The sequence below is a fragment of the Benincasa hispida genome, chromosome 12, assembly GCF_009727055.1.
Source record: "Benincasa hispida cultivar B227 chromosome 12, ASM972705v1, whole genome shotgun sequence".
Taxonomy (NCBI): Eukaryota; Viridiplantae; Streptophyta; class Magnoliopsida; order Cucurbitales; family Cucurbitaceae; genus Benincasa; species Benincasa hispida.
In genome coordinates this window covers 62644275-62659169 of record NC_052360.1, presented here as the reverse complement: position 1 = coordinate 62659169, position 14895 = coordinate 62644275, and the positions used below count along the sequence as shown (strand labels likewise).

At 32.4% G+C, this 14895-nt stretch overlaps 1 protein-coding gene across 2 annotated transcripts; it reads left to right on the top strand.

The window, feature by feature from the left end:
* Positions 1-1634: 1634 nt before the first annotated feature.
* LOC120067976 (novel plant SNARE 13) lies at positions 1635-8488 on the top strand. Of its 2 annotated transcripts, none has more exons than XM_039019635.1 (10): positions 1635-2126; positions 2972-3064; positions 3268-3361; positions 4395-4432; positions 6577-6671; positions 7014-7093; positions 7172-7228; positions 7339-7431; positions 7756-7820; positions 8007-8488. In XM_039019635.1, the coding sequence occupies exons 1-9, from the start codon at positions 2050-2052 to the stop codon at positions 7783-7785; spliced, it is 657 nt and encodes a 218-aa protein (XP_038875563.1). In that variant the 5' UTR covers positions 1635-2049; the 3' UTR covers positions 7786-7820; positions 8007-8488. The 2 variants fall into 2 exon arrangements, with proteins under 2 accessions (XP_038875563.1, XP_038875562.1); XM_039019634.1 differs by having other exon boundaries at positions 1643-2126; positions 7746-7820.
* Positions 8489-14895: the final 6407 nt, after the last annotated feature.

Sequence of the window (14895 nt, the reverse complement as noted above, 5' to 3'; positions counted from 1 at the left end):
ACAGTGAGCATTAAATATGACACTTAGAGTGCTATTTGCCTAACTAAAAACCCTCAGTTTTATGATAGAACCAAACAGTGGATATACGAATGCATTTCATCATAAATGAAATAGAAAAATGTGAAATAAAAATTGAGAAAGTTAAGATAGAAGAAAACTTATATGATTTTCTGACTAAAGCAGTGCCTCAGTCCAAGCTAGAATACTGTCTAGGTCTACTTAAAATAGTAGACCATCCAGTTGAAGGGTGAAGCTACAAAACAAAGTCAAGGTATGAGTAATTTTTAGCTCAAGGTGAAGAGTTGTAAAAGAAACTGAGCTAAACAATTACATTTAAACTTCAAAGCTGAAGTTACAATTCATCTATACTTATTACAAGAAAACATAAAGTTGTTATTATTTGTTGAAACAATAAATAATCTGAAAAAGTTATTTTTTTAGCTTACCTATTTTGCAACCTCCTTACAAATATATTTGTGTATATAAAACAGATTTGGAAGGAAAAATAGATGTGACATAAAAATCTAAAAAGATCTGAAACACCTTATAAAATCTTTTGAATAAAAGAAAAAACTCATACCTTTGACAGTGGATAGTGGATGTAGGTCTATTGGACTGAACCACTATAATCTTATGTAGATTTTCTTCTTCTCTTTTCATCTCATAAGTTGCATGCTCATTTTCTTTAAAAAAAAAATCTTCTTCGATCTACATGAAATGACCAAGAACAAAAGAGAGAAGTTAAAAGAGCTTTAGAACCCCAAGTGAGAGAATGAAATTGACAGAATGAGGAGATAAGGCTAATTACCTGAAATTTTTACTCAATTTGTTTTTCTCTGCTATGTGGCTAAAGGTGAATCACATATGAAAATTTCTTTTCTTTGTTTCTGGGCCAGATAAAGTGATACTCTTCTTATTAGGCTTCTGTAAAGAAAGGAAATCCTATTAAAGAAGGCCCATTTGTTTTAACAAACATTCATAACCATTGATTGTTTGAGCTATTAGGTTTTGAAATCACCATCCACATTATCCTTTCGTATCAACACACGTCGAAACTAACGTGGGCCTATCATTGGTATTCCATTTTCATTTTTCGTATGCTCTTTTTTAATTCTTTTGGGGAAATTGTGCACATGTACAGATTATGATTGAATTTCTTTCGGTTAGCACACATGAAAGGAAACATTAGTTAGAAACGAGAGAGAATCGACTAAAAGGAAAAAAGAGAACTAACAAAAGCGACTAACAAGAACAAGGAAGAAACAAGAGTAAGATTCAAACAATTATTACGAGACAGTCACATGATTGTTGCAAAATATAATAATTTAGAAAAAACAAACTATAATGCTTTCATAATAGAAAGAATTTCAATACTACTTCTATCTATTGTTTAACACGATTGTAGTAAGAATAATGTGAAAGCTATCGAATAAATTAATATATCATTTCGAAAATTATAGGTAGTAGGATGGTATTAGAAATTGTCGTAAATAATTTTCCGTTGAAATGGTGGGCGGACAGACACGAAAGCAAGGGACAAAAGAATCCTTCAATAAAATCCAAACCAAAGGGACCCTTATTGACCATTTTTTAACAAGCAGTTTATCACAAACAGCAACAAGCCACTCTGTTTCCCTTCGCCTGTTTCTAAAATTCTCTCATCCGCTAATTAATTAATTAATTAATCTTCATTCTCTGTAACTTAATACCAAATTAATTCAATTTAATCAATTTTCCCCATTTCCATTGCCAGCCTATCTCACACATTCTCTCTCTTCCTTTCCCTCGATCTTCATCTTTTCTATTCCATCTCCATCATTTTCGTCAATTCGAGTTCTTCATTTTTCTCTTCAATTTCCGTCTGTGTTCTTCGATTCTCTATTTTTCACCATTTTTTCCGCTTTCATTACACCCACTTTACTCCCACTCTCACTAGGGTTCCTTCGGATTTTCCCCCATTCTTCCTTTTTACTTGGATTACATGCTATATATCTAATTCTATAGATGCAATAAACTGTCCAGATCGTCGCAGCTTACACTTCCGGCGAAATGGCCAGCGGCTTGCAGATGAGTCCTCAGTTAGAGCAGATCCATGGTGAAATTCGTGACAATTTTCGGGCTCTTTCGTATGTTTTATTCTCCTTACTCTCGATTTATGTTATCTTTTTTGTGTTTTGTGTTTTGTGTTCTTGTATCTTTAGCTTCTTTTGCTTTGTGTAAAACGTACGACCAATTCACTGTAGATGTTCTCCTATTCGTTTGTGTAATTTTTTGGTTTAGGGGATTTGGAAGTGTTTGGTGACACTAATTGAGAGACCAATCTTATTCCTTGTCGGAGTTTCTTACATATTTGATTTTATTAATACTTAATACTTGTCCGAGAATTCTGGGATCCTACCTTCAGTAGACTTCCTTTGGGGATTTGGAGAAGGAAAAGTTAGGGTTCATTTGAGAAGGTTTTTTTGTTTTTAATATTATGATGATTTACTAAAACTATTTTTTCTTTTGGTCCGTAATATAACAAGAAAAATGTAGTTTTGAAAAGCCCTTTTTTTAATTTTTGAAATTTGAATGATTTCTAAACCTCTTTTTAAAAAGTGAACAATTAAACCACAAAAATGTAGGCGAGCTTAGCTTTTGTAAAAATAGAAAACTTTAAACAAAGTTGTTGTGGAGTGGAATCTTAAGTCGATTAAGTACTGTGAATCCTTGTAGTTAAGTTTATATGTGGTTCTCTAAATTTATCTATTAAATTGGGTGCCACTAGCTCTATGAGAACCTTATAGTGCAAGTCTTTGAAGTTGATACCATTTTCTCACTATCATCCTAAACTTAGTCCTAAATTTAGTGGCTTGTATGGTAATGCTGCAATATCACTTGAATTTGATTCTATTTAAACAGTATCGGCATTATGGTGGTTATCCTATTTATCAGCATTATGATATCCTCTTTGATTTCTACTGTCCATCAGAAATGGGTTTCAAAGACTGGATAAGATCAAGGATTCCAATAGACAAAGTAAGCAGTTGGAGGAGCTCACAGGAAAGATGAGGGAATGTAAAAGGTATTGAAAAACCAGCACATGGTTCTTTGAACATGTGGAAGCTTCTCTTGGTGCATTATAAAGAAAATTGCAGTTTGAGTCATGCGTATGCAGTCTCTGCACTAAATACCAGACTGAGAAAAGTTGATGCTCAATTGACAAGCTTCCTAGTTTATTAATGTTCTTTGTAAATATTTATACACAAAATGGAGTTGTTCTTGCAGATTAATAAAAGATTTTGATCGTGAAATCAAGGAGGACGAGAGTAAAAATCCACCGGAAGTGAATAAGCAGCTCAATGATGAGAAGCAATCAATGGTTAGTTCATTGTTATTTTCTCTTTCAAACTTAGGACTTGAATGCCATCTAGTGAAGGAGGTACTTGTACAAAGTTTTGACGGTTAGCAGCTTAAGTGAACCAATTTGATGTTATTTGATATTTCAATGGAGGTTGCCAAATCATAAACTAGAGTGTGAATTGATTTGTAAAACCAATGCATAATGTATCATAACGTATTCAGTATTAGAATATACACTTTTCAATCTCCTTTCATGGGTCATTTGACTCAAGATTCATAGGGTAATGAGATACTCGAGAATATTAGATGTGTGTATGCATCAGAGCTGTCTAAAAGAATTTTTATCAGTTTCGATAAGTTTCTTAACAGAACTGATGGGTATCAGCCTATCAGGTCTATAATTTACATACAGAGAAGGGCAAACTGCAAAGAGTGCCATAGCACTGTACAAAACTGATGCTGATGGGTATCAGGCAATTCAACAGGGCTGGTTCTCTCCTGCACATGTGTACCTACCCAAAAGATGCCCTTTCACATGAGTCCATGACCCTTGGACAGCTTATAATCCCCCCCAACTAACAAACAAACAAGGCTAGTTTCCTTTTTTTCACGTTAACTGGGAGGTCCAGCATTACTTCTGGGGATGAGACACCTTATATCGAAGGTGAAACTCTGAGAATGGGTGATAATTAGTTTCTAGTAGGTCCTAGAATGCTTCAATTTCTTGCAAGTCTTTCCATGCAGTCGACAATTCCCAATTACCCAAGTTGAGTCTTTTACAAATCGTGTATAGGTGAATACCGAATACCAAGGATTGGATCGAGTTGGGTTCTATCCTACACAATTTTCATGGATGGAGAATTTTTCAACTTGCCCTTTGAGCTGTCAAATGACAAAAATATATATGAACGGGATGAAAATATACATTTCTAATTGCTGAGTTGCATATATCAGTTGTTGATATTGTTTTAAATATTTCTCATTGGAAACCTGTCTTTACAGTGTTTAAAATTTAATTGATCTTGTACTTGTTACAATATTTTCTTCTGCAGATCAAAGAGCTGAATTCATTTGTTGCATTGAGGAAAACGTAAGTCCTCCTCCTCCTTTTTTGCTCAATATAGTACAAGTTTAGTACATCATTTAGGAGCGAATGAGTTCTTAGCAAAATAATAATAATAAATAAATTACCCTTTTTCTGCTGAGAAATAAATTTCATTGATGTATGAAATTTACAAAAGAACAAATGTGTTGCAAAAGCATTTTCCAATTGGTCAAAAAGGAATGAGTGATTATAAGAGCTATAGAAAGATGTACATTTGCACCACAACATAGCTAGAAAGCTAATATGTTAAAAAAAAAAACTATCAAAAGTGCTTCCCTTCTGTGGCGGTAAAATATTTGTGGGTGCAGAAATATACATCACCTGCCCTTGACTCCAGTTCTTCTCAATTTTGTACATATTGGATCAATGGAAGTCTGGTTCCCTTTTTTATTTTTAAGGAGAAACATAGAAGAATTTCATTTAAAAAGCAATAAGCCAGACAGAACAACCTAAGTGACGAAGAGTTGAGGTGTCCCTTTTCCCCAAGAAAGGGTTCAAAAAGACCCTCAAATCTAGATTGATGGTGTGGAAGTAATTACCAAAAGAAAATACTTGCGTTGGCCTTTCCAATTAGAGGTTGTAAACCGTACAAGGTGAGAAGAACTACTTTTATCTGGGAAAACAACTTGAGTAATAGTTTCTTGCAATCAAATGGATTTTCTATGTGAATGATGAGTCATAAATTATTGGTTTTTATTTTGATAGCGAAAGTAGTTGTCAAATGATGAAAGAAATGCAAGGAGGTTGGGTCTCCATAACATATGAAAAGGTGCAATAGAAGGAAATAAAAATATATATCAAAAGGCTTATATTATGGTAGGACGTGGAGGTTCATATATGTTTTGAGATGTAAATCAGGAACCAAGTTTTACATTTTCTAACCGGGAGGGTAGAACTTTTGAGAAATTTGGGTGAATTCAGGTGGTTTACTAAACAGATTGAAGAAGTAAATAGTACAATTCTGGATTTTTTTGTGGAGCCAAGTCCCTGTTTCAAGAAAAAAAAAAAAGAAGGTACAATTCTGGATTTCCTAACAAAGCAAATAGTCAGCCAGATGTTGATTATCCGTCCATCAGAGGAATTCTCGTTAAAATATAATAACATTGTGGCAATAAAGAGGGGTTGTAAAAAGTTATATTACCGAGGTATATGGAAAGGGAAGTGCCCGAAGAAAGTATGAAAATCTGCTTGGATGTAGTGTTCAAGCTGCAGACAAAATTGAAGCAAGGGCAAGTATTACAAAAGGATGATAAGGCTTGTTCAGTTCACCGAGCCCTTTCATGTAAAAGAGAGACAAGGAGGGAGGAGGGTATGTGATTTAAGGTCTTTGCTAGATAGAGAAGGTGGTAAAACATGTATTGATTGTTTTGAGTCGAAAAAATATGGCTTTAGAAAATTGAAGTTCTACTTTGAGGTTTATGACTGAAAAGAAACAATAGAACATACAAAGCGAGTGGAAGCAATTGCATTGATGGTATTTGTCTCACCTAGTATACCTATCATTGAATAGCTGAAAAGTTCAGAAGTATGTATACAAGTATATTTCTCCTTAAAGTTTACAGATAAGCACTTCCATTCTCCTTGTTTATCTTACCAAATGCTTCCTTTCAAATTTCCTTGTGGGAAATGGGGGCAGAAAGGTTTATGTACAAGTATATCCCTAACCAAAGTGAACAAATAAGCACTCAGACCCTAGTTGCTTGTTGTACATGGCTTTGTAATTGATTTTGCCTTGTAATTTACTTACTGGAAGTTTTCTTTGTTTTTCTTGAATATGGGAGTGGGGGAATCATTACCTTTGTCGAACATTGTCACTGTATTAATGACTAGTTTTTCCTATTAGAAAAAGGATAAAAAAGGTGTGACAAAACGGAGTCAGTTAGATTTTGGTCTTGTGCTAATGTATGTTGTAATGCCACTTCTTTCATTTTTTTCTCAATGAAAACATGGTTTTCTCATATTAAAAATAAATGTTGTCAAGCCGCTGGAATTGTTAGTTCCCATTCTCGGTAATTGAATGTGGTTCACATAATTCAGCATATTCAGTGGTTTGCTCTATCAGCATATTGGAATCAAATTGCTTGAGGTGTGAGTTCCCTAATTTTTTTTTATTGCTGAATGAATTACAGGTACATGAATAGTCTTGGTAATAAAAGGGTTGAGCTATTTGATGAGGGAGGTGTAAGTGAACCTACAGCTGATGATAATATTCAGATGGCGTCGTGTAAGCTATATTTTCCATATTTGTAGGCATCATAGAAAAATTCTCATGCCTACTGGAATATATATATATATATATATATATATATTCAAAACGAAGAGAATCAAAATTGTTTAACCAAAACAATTTCATGTTTATTCATTTTCTTTTTCGGCCTTTGACTAAAATAAGAGTGTAGTGACAAAAAATATCTTCATGCTCGACCTTTTATTTTTCCCCAATAAGGTAGTAATTAGTAAAGCAAGCAATTGAAGATAAAATCGTTAAACAGCTTCTTATTTTATATGCTTGGAATTGCAATAGTATCTATTTTTCTCATTCTATTGGCATGACTTTGTGCTGTAGCAATGACGAATCAAGAACTTATTGATGCTGGGAAGAAGACAATGGATGAGACCGATCAGGCTATTCAACGCACGCAAAAGGTGAAGAATGAACTACTTGAACCGGGTGATTTTATCATTTCTAGCCCCTTTGTTCCAATGCTAAACTTCTATCTGTAGGTGGTTGAACAAACTATTGAAGTGGGAACTCAAACTGCTGTTACATTAAAAGGCCAAGTACGTTCAACATTGAAATTACACCTTATGGTTAAAAGTATATTCCCTATCTGACATGATTATTAGAATTGCCCAGGTATTCGCCTAACTTTTCCCAATTAAATTTTCAGACTGAGCAAATGGGCCGTATAGTAAATGAGCTTGACACAATTAATTTTTCAATTAAGAAGGCTTCCCAACTTGTGAAAGAAATTGGCAGACAGGTAAGTCTCCCCCCAAACCACCCCAAATAATAAAATAATGGTTAAATTGAAATTTTGATCCATATGATTTGAAAAATGGTTAGAATTTAGTCTCAATGGTTTATAATTAGAATTTAATCCCTATGGTTTGATAATTCTCTCATCAATAGTTCCTACATCAAGGACTATTTATGAGGATTTTATCAAATCGTATGTACTAAATTCTAACTTTTTCCAAACTATAGGGACCAAATTTGTAATTTAACCTGTAATAAAAAATAAACATTTTGGTTTTCTTACTGGGACTAATCTCTCCCCTCCCCTTCTTTGGAAAGGTTGCTACAGATAAATGCATCATGCTGTTTCTGTTCCTAATTGTCTGTGGAGTGATAGCCATTATCGTAGTTAAGGTAAATTAAAATTTGCAGTTCATTTTGTTCAACAAAACATTGAAAGAAGAGAGTTCCATTCCATGGTACTGGAAGTGCATTCAAATTTAAATCTAAAAATAATAATAAAAAAAGAAGTAAAAAAAAGTATTCAAATTTGGTGTCTTTTTGTAATTACAAGTTTGATTATGATGTGTAAATGTTCAGATTGTGAACCCCAACAACAAAGACATCAGGGATATTCCTGGACTGGCACCTCCAGCTCCTGCAAGGAGGCTTTTGTATCTGAGGACAACCGAACATTTCGAGTAAATTCTTGTGTTTAGGAAGGTGTACTTTTGTGTTTAGGAAGGTGTAGGTCTTCCCGGTTATCTATTTCGAGGACATTCTTGCTTAAAGATGGCATCGAGGCACGAAATTGTGAGAATTCGTCTGCTTTGCTTTACTTTGTATGCAATTCAATCTATTCTTGGCTGAGATGTGCATATAGTTTGGTTGTGATTTTGGTTTTTTTTTTTAAAAAAAAAAAGATTCAAGAGAGACTACAGTATTGTGATCCTGTGTAAATGTTTTACTTTGAGGCGATTCATGTCTTGCGGAATTTACCCACTTAACATTGTTCTGTACACTTAGACAATGTGTCTTATAGCATATCAATTCCATTCCCACTGCCGACTGCTTGATAATCATTCTCTTTTCTTTATTGTATTTCAATTGCACTCTTACTATAATGATATTTTCACTTTTTAGTAAATAGTAATTATTGGTTCAGGATGGTCTTCTAGTACTGAATGAAATAACAGTTATGAGGAGAGACGTCTGGTTGGTGGTTGAAGATGCATTTAGTACAGTTTTGAGTTCTGATCATGGCCATATACAAGGATTTGGTGGAGTGATTAAGTTGAAGTTGTCCATATCAACTCAAAAAGATTAGCCTATTGCATTTCTTGAAAGAAAATGCAATAATCTAACGTGGAATATGGATGAATTGAAGAATGTGGTAGCTTTATTAAATGAAAAGATGAAAAACGAACTTTTAATAACCTTATTAATGTGCTGACATCTATACATGTTCCAGCTCTAATTATAAATTCTCCACCGAGTGTTTATAACCAATGCTCCCTAAAAGTATATACTAGTCGGTTTAAGAAGTAGAGAAATGCATTTCTTTGAATAAAAATGTGCAAATAGTGTATGTATGATTCCACTTCTTAAAACTAGTCACTTATATCAAGATGAAAAGACTAAACTCTGAATTCAAGGGACTCCATTGTTGTCTACTTTTAATTACACGGATCAATTGCATATATTGAGATGATAACAAAAGCGACTGCTGCCACTTGCATCAGCTATCCAACATCTTGATAGAATTTACTTTCTTCGTGATGAATCTTCAATATCCCTTCTAGCCATTCATTAAATATTGCATTAAACATGCCAACACACACACATCTTAAAACCATTTGTTTTCTGGGATAAGGATTTAGAAAATGATTCTAAATGTTTTGTCTAAATTTGCTTGATAACAATTTTATTATTATTTCTTTTTTTGTAGAAAAAAATATATAGAGACATTCTGTTATTTTTAATCGAACAAATTCTTCAATGACGTTAGAAGAGAGATTTACCATAAATCTTTCGTCAATAGGTGTTGTTTGAGCATAGTCTTCGTCTCAACCATTTCGACTGGTTTGAATTTTATGGTTGCTAGTTAGAAATAAATTGTACTATATATAGACACATGGACGAATTAATGTTGACTTTAACCTCTAGATATAATTTCAATTGGTAGCTTTGTGGGAGAGAATATCTTACCTTAATACTACATCATACTAAACTCCGATCATAATTGACTATACCACATCAGACTAAATTCCGATCATAATTGACCTATACTAGTTTTTTTCTAAATAAGAACACAAAGAACACTGAAGATAGAATATATATTGCAATAACAATGAAGAAACTACGATATACCCTAACTTTTTGAGAGGACTAGACTCTCCACATTCTCTACAAGCCCTGACTCTCATTATTTATAACTAAAACCCTAACAACCTTACTACCCAATTATTAATATGTCCCTTTCTAATAACCATACTAATATTCACTAATTATCCTACTATTTCCTTAACTAAGGGTCTTACACCTTCTTTTTTAAGAATACATGATAACTTGAGAGTCCTGCATGAGAAGTCAGAGACAGAGGAATGAGTTAGCTTAATGAACTTTGGAAAAACAAAAGGCTTGTCAAAAAATGTTCCAATCTACCAAAAGAAAAGGAAGTTACCAACGGTATGTCCTATCGTATTCAGTCACGTTATCATCGACTCAGGAAACAGAACAATTGAAACTTTCAATTTGAAAGTGTTATAAGAATACAATCCTTAAGAACTAGCAACTCGAATCGTAATCGCACCAGTTCTTCCAGTTACCAAGAAAATAGAGAAATTTAAGGCAAAAATGTTGGGTGTCTAGCCCACTTGTTACACAAGTAAAGCTTTATTTTTAGAGTTTTCGACATAAAAGGCCTTAAAATAAGAACTATATTACATTAATGTCTTGAACATTTCATATTTTTAGAAAAAAAAAAACGTCTATTCAACTTTATTTGTCCACTAATGTCATTTAGGCCTTGGTACCACAAACAAATATATATATTATTCCCTCTTCCCATGCTTCACGGCCATTTCTTCTTCCTCCCTCTCTTTTCTCCTTCCCCATCCCTTTCTTTTCTCCTTCCGACAGTGTGAGTTGCAGGCAGGAGACGATAGGCATAGGGCGAATCGACGACACGACACGGAACGACACGATCGACTTAACACGAATCGACGGCGATGGGGCGAGCAAATCCGGTTAACAGCGACGGGTGAGCAGATCTAGTCAATGGCACAGTGGGCCAAGCAAATCCAGTCGACGGCGCGACGGGCCGAGCATACTCAGTTGACAGCACAGTGGGACAAGCAGATATGTAAATATATATACTGTAATATATATAGAATCATTTATTTTATATAAACGATGATGGTTTTGTATTTAGATTTCTTGTTTTATGATATGTATACTTATATATATATGTTCTTAAATATAATGTGGTTTTATTATACTGTCATATGGATACAATTTATCTCTATTTCAATATATTTATATTTCATATATTGGTTAGTATGTCAATTGTCCAAGGTATATTTAAAAATAACCATGAATTCGCTAGAAAAACCAACAAATTGCCATAAAATCAGAATTGTATTTGAGTACATATCAAATATATTTACCAATATATTTCATATATTTGTTGGAACATTTCCAAATAAACGATAAAATATATGACAGACACGCGATATATCACATAATACTCAAAACAAACAATAGAATATATCACATAATATCGAAAATCATGAAAAACGAAATGGAAAATAAAATCATATTATTGTCATTTTCTCTCTACAAATGAGATGGAAAAAAAATATATTAAATGCATATTCTCTCTCCAATTGAAAATAAAAAAAATTATATTAAATACATTTTCTCTCTCCATAATAAATAGATTTCTCTAAGGGGTGCTTCGAAAATAGGGAAAATATGAAAAAACGAATATAAATAAATGAAAAAAGGGGCATTTCTCTCTTATATTTACATTTATGATATATATGCTTATATGTATGTTCTGTGTTGAAATATACTGTAGTTTATATTGTACTGTCATATGGATATAATTATCTATTTTAGTATATTTAAATTTGGTTAGTATACATAATGTTCTAAGGTATATTTAAAAATAACCGTGAATTCGTTAAAAAAACCAACAAGTTGTCATGAAACCAGAGTTGTATTTGAGTATATATCAAATATATTTACCATTATATTTCATATATTTGTTGGAACATATTTAAATAAACGATGGAATATATTACAGCCATACAATATATCACATAATACTCAAAACAAACAATGAAATATATTATATAGTATAAAAAATAAACATGAAAAACGAAATGGAAAATAAAATATTATTAAATACCATTTTCTCTTTCCAAATGAAAATTAAAAAAATATATATTAAATATATTTTCTCTCTCCATAATAAATGTATTTCTCTCTTCATAACTAAGGGACATAAAAAATAGGGAAGATAAATATAAAAAAACGAATTTGATTAAATAGGAAAAAAAAGTATTTATCTCTCCATAATAACGTATTTCTCACTCCATCATTAATGGAGCTTCAAAAATAGGAAAAATATATTTATTGTTTCTATGGTTCGTGCACGTGTTGCTTCATGGCAGAATGATCTTCATGGAATTATCTAGTTTGTTTGTTTCTTCGTTCTTTGTTTGGTAACTTTAACACTGTTTGTCTAGTTTCTGAGGTCCCCGGATTGTGAGGTATTTTTTGTTCTTCTGGATGTTTTGTTATTTGTTCGTATTGTCCTTTTTGTTGGTTCTGTTTTTTCGCCATTATGCAACTTTGTAGGTGCTCTTTCTGCGTTGGTGCCTTGATCCCGGTCAGTGGGATCTCTCTTGTGGTTGTATAATAATATTACATATTCAAAAAAAAAAAAATAGAAAAAATATATATGAAAAATGTATATAAATAAATATAAAAAAGGTAAAACTGTAAAAAAATAATATTAAATTTTTTAAAAAAAAAAAATCAAATTTAGAGACATTTATGGAAATATATGGCCAAAGATGGCTTTTTATGTAAAAATCACTTATTTTTAAACTTGTGTTTTGTCACCCAAGATGTTGGGTAATATGTTTGACCTAATTGAGGCTAATTTTTTTTTTGGGTTGACCCATCTTGAAAGCCCTAGGTTTTCTGCTATGTGATATAGGTATGACCTAAGGAAGAAGATAGTGAAAAAAAGAAGTAGAAAATCGGAGCGAGAGACAACAGTTCGAATTTTCAGCAATAGCTTTCACAAAGTTATTGATTGTCAGAGTTTGAACTGTTGGATCGTGTTGAAATTTGGTCCGCCTGTTTTTCACATATAATTCATGTGTACTCTTTGCTTTTAGTCTTCCAAAATTTTATGGTTTATTGTTGTCCATTATTGGTTGATTGCTTGATGTTTATTTGATGATTAGTTTTTGGTATTTTAGAGTACAATTGTTTGGTTGATTATCTTGGAGAAGATCCTAATGGGTTGTTGATATATTATTTGGGTCCTATCATTTGGTATCAGAGTAGCTTTTAATTTAATCATTGTTATAGAGTCTACTAGTAATGATGGAGGTAGTTTAATGATTAAATTGACATCAACCAATTATTCCATTTGGAGACTGATGATGGAGGATTTGTTGTATTGCAAAGATTTGTTTGATCCAATTGAAACAATCACAAAAGTTGATGGCACAATTTCTAAACAAAAAAAAAAAAAAATAGAGAGAATGGAAGAAAATGATTGGGGAAAGTTAAAGAAAAAAACTTTGGGGACTATTCGGCAACGAATTGATATTAGCATTTTCAACCATGTTTCTATGGAGTCCGACCCATATAAGTTGTGGAAAAAAATGGAAGGTCTTTATGAAAGGAAGACCGCACATAACAAAGGTTCATTAATCAAGCGGCTTGTTAATTTGAAATTGAAGGGTGGGAATTCTGTTTCTGAGCATTTGAGTGACTTTTAGGATATTATTAATAGGTTGATTGCTTTGAAGATTGATCTTGATGATGAATTGTAGGCTTTGTTCTTGTTGAGTTCTTTGCCAGACAGTTGGGAAACGACTATTAATAACTCTGCTCCAGAAGGTGTTTTATCTTTAGATGTTATCAAACAAAGCATGTTCAATGAAGAGATAAGAAGAACAAAGATGAAAGTTGATGATTCACATGCTCTTGTTGCTAAGAATCGTGGAAGAAATAAAAGTAGGGGACCCAAAGGTCATGGTAACTCAAAGGGAAGGTCCAAGTCTAGAGACAAAGAGACTAGAACATGTCATTACTGCAACAAGCCTGGTTATATAAAAAAGTTTTGCGACCGTTGGAAGAAAGAACAAGATAAGAAGCAAGATTCATAAAAAGAAGAAGATGATAAAAATACTGCAGCAATTATTCCTTGGAGTGATAATGTTGTCACCTTGATTTGTGAAACTAGTGGGTGTCATCATGTAGAGAATTCAAACATAAAGTGGCTGGTAGATTCAGATGCTTCATACCATTGTGTTTCAAAAAAAAAAATAGTGTTTCATGAACTATTTGAAGGAACGCTTGTGAGGAGAACCTTGAACGAAGTGGATAGACCAAATTTTATTAATTATCGAATACAAAGTTTACAATAAACATACAATAGATATGCATTTAAACTAAACTACAACATGCTTTTACAAGAAAATAGTTCAGAAAATATCATCTTTGAAAAGCTTTTTTCTTCACGAATCCTCCCTCGAACGGACACGAACCTTTTTGAAGACCTTCTTCAAAATAACCTTGAACAGAAACCCAGACACAACTACAATGGAGTTCTCGGTATTCTTGGATTGAGAACCCAGGAGTGGTGGGCTCTGATTATTTTGGTTTTAGAGGGAAAGGTTAATGTATGGAGGAAGAAGATTGAGAGCTTTCTCACAAACACTCAAAAGATACAGAACTCTTCTGTAAAACTCAATCGTTCAATACTCTTGCAAATAAAAAAATACATGAAAGAAGAAGAAAAATAATTTTTCTTTTATTCTTTTTTGTCATAAAGAACATAACCACCCACTTAAAAATGGGGAAGGGAGTTGTAACTCCCTTCCTTATTATTCAAATAATAATAATAAAATAACATAAATAAATATGATAACTAACTTATCATATTATATTTATATAGTTATCATATTATATTTATATTAAATTATATGTTATATCAAAAATAACATATAGCCTATAGTTTTAATATTGTATCACATACAATATAAACTATAGTCTCTTTTCTCTTTTAAATGACATTTAATATAAATCTCATTTATATTAAATTTAACAACTACGAATCACATTCATAAAAAATATATTTGAATCTCATTCAAATATTAATTTTCTCCCATTAAAATATAATGTATCAAATACATTATGACAATTATATCACATATAATTGAAATAATTTAATTATATC